The following is a 9623-nucleotide window of genomic DNA, read 5'->3' on the forward strand; positions in this document are numbered from 1 at the left end:
CAGCTATATGATAAAGTCGACCGCTTTTGAAAAAAATTTATTCGAAATTCAGAATTAGATAAAAAGTGGCATTTCCAAAAGTAGGAGGTTTTAGGTTCAAAAACACCCAAGATATAATTTTTTTAAAATGTTGTTCCTTGATTATTCCTATTGGAGCTATATGATATGGTTGTCCGATCCGGCTCGTTTCGACTTATATACTACCTGCAATAGATATAAGACTTTTGGGAAAGTTTTAGCCCGATAGCTTTAAAACTGAGAGACTAGTTTGCGTAGAAACAGACGGACGGACAGACGGGCGCACAGACGGGCGCACAGACGGACGGACAGACGGACGTGGCTAGATCGACTCGTCTAGTCATGCTGATAAAGAATATATATACATTATAGGGTCGGAAACGTCTCCTTCACTGCGTTGCATGTTGTGGTAACATAAAATATAATTCCTACTGATGTAAAACCCTGCCTTTAAAATAGCGGCTTATCTTAAAAATGGCTGTATTTAATAAAGACACATTATTAAAAGCATTACTTTTTCTAATGATAATGAAAACTGATTTCACTAGCATTACATTTTTTAATGATAACGGCACAACTCTGGTATAACAAAATAAAATAGACATATATGTATGTATATATATGCATATATAAAAAAAAATGTAATTTTCCATTTTGCCCTAATGACGTCATATAAGAAATGGATTCAAATAACTCGAATGATTTCAGCTTATTCAAATATGTCATTCTGTTTTTCGTTCTTACTCGTTTAACTCTATGCCTTTGCTGTCATACTCTATACGGACCAAGATTCAATCCATTCTAGTCATAGTGTGCTGAGCACTTACTCAACTCTATTCTATTCGAATGGAATCATTTCAAAGCCTGTTTGATTCCAGTCAAGCAGATGTCTACTAGGCCAATACAAAAAGGAAATTAGAATATCAAAACGAAGAGAATGGGCCAACTTCTGCAGTAGCATAGAATCTACAGCGGAGGCTTCCAGGCTCAGAAGAATCTTAGCAAAATCTCCAGCAACCGTTGGATACCTAAAAACCAATGAAGACACTTGGACGGGTAACAGCCAGGAAACTTTAGAACTCCTGCTAGATACCCACTTCCCTAAAAACACTTAGAGGAGAACCTCGACGATCAGAGCATAGTCAACATTTCAAACCCTGAACGCATCAAATGGGCGATTAGCTCCTTTAAGCCCTTTAAATCACCTTGCCCGGACGACTTCTTCCCGGCCCAACTACAACGGACAATAGATACAACTGACTGTCATATTTCAAGGCTGTCTGGCACTGAATCACATACCATCCAGATGGCTGGACATTAAAGTAATATTTATACCAAAGGCCGGCAAGCCCTCTCACACCTCTCCTAAGGACTTCCATCCAATAAGCCTCTCCTCCTTCTTGTTAAAGACCCTGGAAAGGCTAATTGACACTCACATCAGACTAACCCCCAACCCTAATTTACTCTCCAATGCAAAACATGCGTACCGTAAAGGTATATCAACAGATACTGCCCCACACTCCCTAGTATCTTGTATAGAGAGAGGGTTCCATAACAAGGAATACTCCCTGGCAGCATTCAACAATGTCACCTCAACGCCTATCACTGGCGCTATGACGGAACTAGGCATTGAGCGTCCTATAGTGGGACTTATTCACATCATACTCACCAGTAGGGTAGTGTACTCCACTATGGGATCAGCTCAATCGACTAGGAACGTTAGTAGAGGGACACCGCAAGGCGGTGTACTTTCCCCTCTGCTATGGGTTATAGTTGTTAATAAACTTCTATCACTTCTAGAGGAAGCGGAAACAAAAGTGGTGGCCTATGCGGACGACGTGGTTATCGTAATACAAGGAAAATTTTCTCAAACACTCTGCAACCTGATGGAGACAGCTCTATCCACACTCTCAAGGTGGACAGCGCGCTGCAGACTGGGTGTAAACCCAGAAAAGACTGAATTTGTTTTATTTACAAGGAAGTATAAGTTACCCAATCTAACTCTCCCAAACTACACCAAACTCGCCTTACCCTTGGCGACCAAGCTAAGTATTTAGGCGAAACTCCTCTGGGCAGAGAACATCGCGGACCGCACACGCAAAGCACCATAGAACTCTTTGCTTGTAAAAAAGCCAAAGGGAGGAAGTGGGACGTCTCTCCCGTAATAGTCCACTGGCTATACACTGCAATAGTCAGACCCATTCTCCTCTACACACAAAAAAAAAACTTGGTAAAATCAACTGTAATAATTGTCAAACAGGCCCCAACCAGCAAAATTGTCAATTCTAATAAGTAAATAGTCATTTCACAACAACAAAATACACACAATTAGCAAAGACACAAACCCAAAGCAAAAACAAAATACACGTAACTATTTTAATAGTTACGTGACTATCTTTGTTGGTCTATTTTACCAAGCAAATTTTGTTGTGTGTACGGAAACATCGTCTGGTGGCACTCCCTAGAAAAGAAATGCAACCTAAAGAATCTGCACAAGATCCAACGAAGCGCAGAACTCTACATAAGTGGGGCGCTTCGCACAACCGCCACTGAAGCACTCAATACAATTCTTGACCTAGAACCTTTCGACCTGCTGGCCAAAAGCTGTGCATCAGCAACGGCGCTGCGGCTCCGCGAAGCGTCGGCCAGGTCTACATGCTCATCAGGTCACTCCATTATACTAACAAAGTTTGTTAAACAAACCAGCGTTATAAATCACACGTAACAGACTACGTCCCACCCTGAGTCAACTTCGAAAAAAGATACAAGATCCTCATACCCACTCGCACAGACTGGGATCACCTCCCTCACCATATCGAAAACGCCGTCAATATATACACGGATGGCTCCAAGCTTAACTTGCAAACAGGAGGGGGAGTTTTTTCGCCTGAACTAGACATAAAAGTCCAGGAAGCCATGTCTTACCTGGATACAACAAAACACTGCAACACAGACATCTTCATATTTTCCGACAGTCAAGCAGCCCTCAGGGCCCTCGACTCCTACTCAACTAACTCACTTACTATCTCTGAATGCCGCCAATCTCTGAACGAGATGGCCACTCATTTCAGAATCAGCCTCTTTTGGGTGCCTGGACACCGTAACATTGAAGGCAACTGCATAGCGGACGAACTAGCAAGACAAGGGACAACCACCGACATCCTTCGCGATTAGGACACGGTGGGCATGCCCATAGCTACCTGCAAGCTTCTCCTCAAGCAAAGATTGTATACCCTCTCTAACAACCGTTGGAATACGATCTCAACATGCCACACCTCCAGGCTCACCTGGGGTAGTTATAACCCAAAAAGAACCAAAAACCTTTTACAATGTAACAGGGCAGACATTTCCCTCTTAATTAATGCCCTCACGGGCCACTGTCTTTTAGGGACACCCGCGCGAAGAACTTAGCAGCCACGACTACTGTCGCAGCTGTAAACAGATAGAAGAAGAGGACAACATTGAAAACCTCCTGTGCTTCTGCCCAGCACACAACCTCAAACGTTTTCAAACACTAGAAACTCCTTTGTTTTCTGAAAAGAACCAACTGGTTCGAGAAACCCAATAACCCATGAGCTAGGGAAATGGATCTATTTGGAGATCATATGGTATCACAAGGGGCCCAAGGCGGCCTAAGTGAGGGGATTATTTTATAATCCCCAACCATGCTCACCTAACCTAACCTAACCTAACCTAGTATAATGCCAGTATAATTATTATACCCCGTATTAAAGAAACAAAATTCAAAAAATGTTTTTTACTTTTCATATATTATTAAAAATATTTTTTACATATTTATAAACATACATAAATACAATACATGTACACAATAAGTATGCATATTTGGGCAAAAGCAGCCGTTTTACCGCTTATGTCGCTGATCATCTCCAGAGTGGACGCCGTCCAGATGAATACCGGCTTGGTCGAGGACGCTGATATTGAAGTTAACAATGCAAGCCAATTGCAAGATCCTTAGTTTCCCGGCATCTGAAGCGCAACTCAATGTGGTGTCAGTAAAAAGAAAAGAATTTACTCATTAGTTATGCACTAAGGCGCAATTTTAATGTACTTACAATTCAAATAAGCCCAAAATAAGCAAATATTAAAATTTTCACAAGTAATTTTCACAAACAAACCTTAAACAGACCGCAGCGTCGTTTACAAAATACACTAATGTCAAACCATTAAAATACTAACGCGTCGAATAAGATTAAAAAGCGGTAACACTTTTTCTGTTCGAAATGTCCAGGTTCCAAACCAGAGCATCCTGGCCTCACACCAGGAACGAAAATAGAAAATTCGGTATAGAAATTAAACTCAGGGCATAAACTTAACACTATTTAGTCTTAACTTAACACTATTGAGTCTGCTCCCTACATTATTTAGTTTTGAATTAATACTGACAGTTTAACACTAGCTGTAGTTTACTTTTAATACAACGCTCATTAACTGTAAACTTTCGGTTTTTTTTTTGGGTGTAGTTATAAAACTAATTTCGGTTTTTATGCGTGTATTTTTAAAGAAGTCATTTATGCCCGGGTTTTTTGCATTTTTTTCTACTTTTTATACCCGTTACTCGTAGAGTAAAAGGGTATATTGTTTTCGTGCAAAAGTATGTAACAGCTAGAAGGAATTCTTTACCAGGGTCACTAGCCGATTCGATATAGCCATGTACGTCTGCCCGTCTGTCTGTCTGTATGAACGCTGAGATCTCGGAAACTTCAAAAGCTATATTCTTGGGCTTCCTAAGCAGCGCAAGTTTATTTCAGCCGAGCGCCATGCTCCCTCTAACGCCCACAATTGCCCACTAACGATTTTAAAATGTGTCTGGCGCCCAGATCTTTAAAGATTTCCGAGAAGTATAAATGCAATTTTGTTGTGTAGAAGACATTTTTCGAATCGGACCATTCATTAAAAAGTTTTGCGCAATCAAAAAAAATTATATGTATATCCATCTCCCTCGCACACCCTTTAGCTGAGTGACGGACCAACTCGACTATAGCGTTCTCTCTTGTTTAACCTTGACGAGGTGTAGCTTCTAAACTAATAACTGGAACTCATTGCTGTGTATAAGAAAGTTGAAGATCATTCTATTACCTGTAAGAAATGGCTCGGATGGCCGCAATCGGTAAACTAAAATTCAAGATAGAAAAAAAAGTCCCAAAAACGTTTTTTACACTTCAAAAAAAATTGGCACCATAAAAAAATTGTAAGTGCCAATTTCTTAATCAGGGAGATGTACTTTATCCTTCGAGTAGGAAGAGGTCGATTTTTTTTGTAAACTGGTGTTACTGATCCATTAGTGATCAGTGATCATGTTGTTCTGCTGAACGCGCCCTATCACTCCCAGTTTTCATAGGGATTGTAAATGACAGGCTCTTTTCCAACACTTTGAAAAGGTTGACCGAACCTTGCAAGCTCTGGCATAAATATAAAAAGGTGTATCATCCTTAGGACTTTACGTAATTTATCTCTAAAGATTATAAAATGAAAGACCGATTATTAAGGGGATACGACCACAGCCCAAACCGTAAGAGCTAGAGCAGCCAAATTTTTGCACAGTATTCCATTGGGGGCGTAGGCGCCCACTAAGGTCAGACATGTCTCCCCAATGGCCCCAAACAGCTCCAACAACGATATTTTGAGCAAAAAAACATTAGATGTACTTAGGCTTAACTTCTGAAGTGGTTGGAATTTCGAAATTTGTGTTTTGCAGAATTTTAGGCCTTGAAAAGGCCTAACTAGAAATCTAAAAGAAATTTCGAAATCCCCCATAACATAACTTTTCGATTTAAAAAGTCTAAGCCGCTGCTCCGATCAAGATGATTTTTCGGTCAATAGTTATTCTATGGCCCAAATGCTTAAGTTTATTTTTTCAAGTTTTTAACAGTTTATTAAGTATTTTTAAAGAAGTTTTTTAGATTTTCTAAGTTATTGCGTTGCATTTTGTGGGAGCCTGCCGAGAGAGTGAAACCCAGAGAGCAGATGGCAAGAGAGCGACTGCCGAGAGAGCAACAGCCAAGAAAACTGCGAGGGGGAGGGGAAAAGGGCAATTTAAGTTAAAATTTGTTTAGAATTTTAAAAACTTAAACTGCTGTCCCGATCAATATAACTTTCGATCAATAGTCAGTCCTGTGGATCAAATGCTTAGGTTTTATTTTTCAAAAAATATTTTTCATTTTTTAGTAGAAGTGAGAGCCTTATTTAATTTCCTCCATGGAAGAAGATAAAAAATTACTACAAATTCTGTAAACAAAGCCAAAAAGTTTCCAAGTTAAATATTAATCTTAAGATTCGAACTTTTGACCAAATACGTATGTACAATGTACATACATATGTATATTTAAATATGTTTTGAATTGGTTATATGTACAATACATGTACAATACAATACATACATACAATGTGTGTGTATGTTTCTACATAAAAGTAGATAATGTGCTTAAATACAAATAAAAATATTAATTTCCTTTCAGCCAATGCAAAATTATCAATCAAATGTGGAATCGGAAAATAATAAGTTACTTCCCTACTTTTGTATGGGATGCCAATCTTTTCGTGTGTGTATAAATGTTTTCGTTTTCTTCAAAGCAAAAAACTTGAAACAATTTACAAACAAGTGTTCATTTGTGCGCAAATTTAAATTGCATTGATAGTATTGTAACTGCACCCAAAAAAAAATCCGAAAGTTTACAGTTAATGAGCGTTGTATTAAAAGTATACTACAGCTAGTGTTAAACTGTCAGTATTAATTCAAAACTAAATAATGTAGGGAGCAGACTCAATAGTGTTAAGTTAAGACTAAATAGTGTTGAGTTTATGCCCTGAGTTTAATTTCTATACCGAAGTTTCGGTTTTCGTTCCTGGTGTGAAGCCAGGATGCTCTGGTTTGGAACCTGGACATTTCGAACAGAAAAAGTTTTACCGCTTTTTAATATTATTCGACGCGTTAGTATTTTAATGGATTGACATTAATGTATTTTGTAAACGACGCTGCGGTCTGTTTAAGGTTTGTTTGTGAAAATTACTTGTGAAAATTTTAATATTTTCTTATTTTGGGCTTATTTGAAATGTAAGTACATTAAAATTGTGTCTTAGTGCATAACTAATGAGTAAATTCTTTTCTTTTTACTGACACCACCTTGAATTGCGCTCCAGATGCCGAGAAACTACACACAAAAAAAAATGTAGTGAAATCAGGCCCCAACCAGCAAAATGTTCAATTCTACTAAGTAAATTGTTATTTCACAACAACAAAATACACACAATTAGCAAAGACACAAACCCAAAGCAAAAACAAAATACACGTAACTATTAAAATAGTTACGTAACTATCTTTGTTGGTCAATTTTACAAAGCAAATTTTTTTGTGTGTAAGGATCTTGCAATTGGCTTGCATTTTTTCTGACCGCGGCCAGCGCAATGTTAACTTCAATATCAGCTTCCTCGACCAAGCTTCGGTATTCATCTGGACGGCCTTCACTCTGGAGATGATCAGCGACATAAGCGGTAAAACGGCTGCATTTGCCCAAATATGCATACATACGTACATATTTTGTACATGTATTGTATTTATGTTTATTTGTTAAATTAAAAATTACCTTTAGTAATTTATAAAAATGTAAAAAATATTTTTAATAATATATGAAAGTACAAAACAACATTTTTTGAATTATGTCTCTTTAATACGGGGTATAATATTTATACTGGCATTATACTAAATAGTATACAAAATAAACTAGCAGCCTAAATTTCAGTACACTGAGTGAGTATAAACTGTATACTCCTTAGTTTTAATTTGACAACTTCGAAAGTTTCATTTTTATACTTTCGAAGTCCATTAGATTAATACTCAGAGTATCGAGAAATTTTTGACACTCAATAGTTTACTTTTAATGTAGAAATAGTTTAGTTTCTATGATCATTTTTTTTTTGGGTGTACGCATGTATGCATATTTGGGCAAATGCAGCCGTTTTACCGCTTATGTCGCTGATCATCTCCAGAGTGAAGGCCGTCCAGATGAATACCCAAGTTTGATCGAGGACGCTAATATTGAAGTAAACATTGCGCTGGCCACGGTCAGAAAAAACCAAACCAAATGCAAGATCCTTAGTTTCCCGGCATCTGGAGCAGATTTCAAGGTGGTTTCCGTAAAAGGGAAGAATTTACTCATTAGTTATGCACTAAGACACAATTTAAATATACTTACATTTCAAATAAGCCCATCATAAGAGAAAATGAAATTTTTTTTTTTTTTTGACTTATCGACAGTAGGGAAAGTGTCGATTTATTTGGCCGATATTGGATGCGGCCAGGTACAGATGAAAATTTTTCACAAACATAAACATTAACAGACCGCAGCGTCGTTTACAAAATACACTTATGTCAAACCCTTAAAGTACTAACGCGTCGAATAACATTAAAAAGCGGTAACACTTTTTCTGTTCGAAATTTCCAAGTTCCAAACCAGAGCATCCTGGCTTCACACGCGGAACGAAAATCGAATCTTCGGTAAAGAAATTAAACTCAGGGCATAAACTTAACTCTATTTAGGGCCGGTTTCTCGAGTGCCGGCTAACATTTTTTGAACAGCACAATTCTGTGCGTTAACAGCACTCTGTAATTGTTTCTCGTTCAGGTAAATTAAAGCAGTCGAGAAAGCTGATTTGTTTTTACGAACAGTTTATCTGGTCTTTAAGTTTTTCGAACAGAGGACTCGAGAAACCGGCTCTTAGTCTTAACTTAACACTATTGAATATTAACTCCTTACATTATTTAGTTTTGAATTAATAATTAATATTGACACCTATAAGATATCATTGACAAATTTAAAAAAAAGGTAAGCATAGAGTTAAAATAATAAATAATGGCTTAATTCCGATTTATACGAACCAATATTGAAATAGAACCGAGATATTCCCCTTTGTAATAAGCGTTTATATGGCAGCTATAAGATATAGTTGACCGATTTGAATATTTTTTTTTTCAAAAATCAAGTTTAATTCAAAAAAATATTGGGAAAGTTAGAACCCTATAAAGAATTTTTTTGTATTTGTTTTCTTAAAAAAACATTTTTTTTTTCTTATAAATTTCCTACCAAAAAAAATTTGTACTAAAAAAATTCCCCCAATGTTTTTTTTTACATATTTAATTGCCTTTAACAATACCTCATCAAAAGATAATCGCTATAGGGCTCCGCTGACTTACGGCAGACTTTTGGCTTTTTCGCCCCACTGCCACAGTGGTCGGCCCCATAGGCCATAAATAAAAAATTAAAAGCTAAAATTTTCGCTAAAAGTGTGCCAACACTGTCTCCTTATAGCTCAAACTTTTTTAATCAGCTGTTATTTTTGTTTTGATCCAGCTGTCCTCTTTAGGAATAGCAGTTAAACATAGACGAAAAAAATTTATCGGTTTTGCAGTTTTTCGAGTTGCAAGTGACGACTATAATCAAAAAATAACAAGAAAGGAAGCTAGCTTCGGCCAGCCGAAGCTTATATACCCTTGCAGATCATTCCTATTAATTAACAAATCGCAAAAATGTTCAATTTTCTAATATTTCTCATTAATTTTCCGATCGTTCCTATGGCAGCTATATGATATA

At 37.3% G+C, this 9623-nt stretch overlaps 1 protein-coding gene across 1 annotated transcript; it reads left to right on the top strand.

Annotated features, from left to right (window-relative positions):
* Positions 1–1631: 1631 nt before the first annotated feature.
* LOC138912206 (uncharacterized) lies at positions 1632–3192 on the top strand. The gene is made up of 3 exons (XM_070212076.1): positions 1632–1933; positions 2598–2684; positions 2781–3192. The coding sequence occupies exons 1-3, from the start codon at positions 1632–1634 to the stop codon at positions 3190–3192; spliced, it is 801 nt and encodes a 266-aa protein (XP_070068177.1).
* Positions 3193–9623: the final 6431 nt, after the last annotated feature.

This window comes from Drosophila takahashii, chromosome 2R (genome assembly GCF_030179915.1).
Source record: "Drosophila takahashii strain IR98-3 E-12201 chromosome 2R, DtakHiC1v2, whole genome shotgun sequence".
NCBI lineage: Eukaryota > Metazoa > Arthropoda > Insecta > Diptera > Drosophilidae > Drosophila > Drosophila takahashii.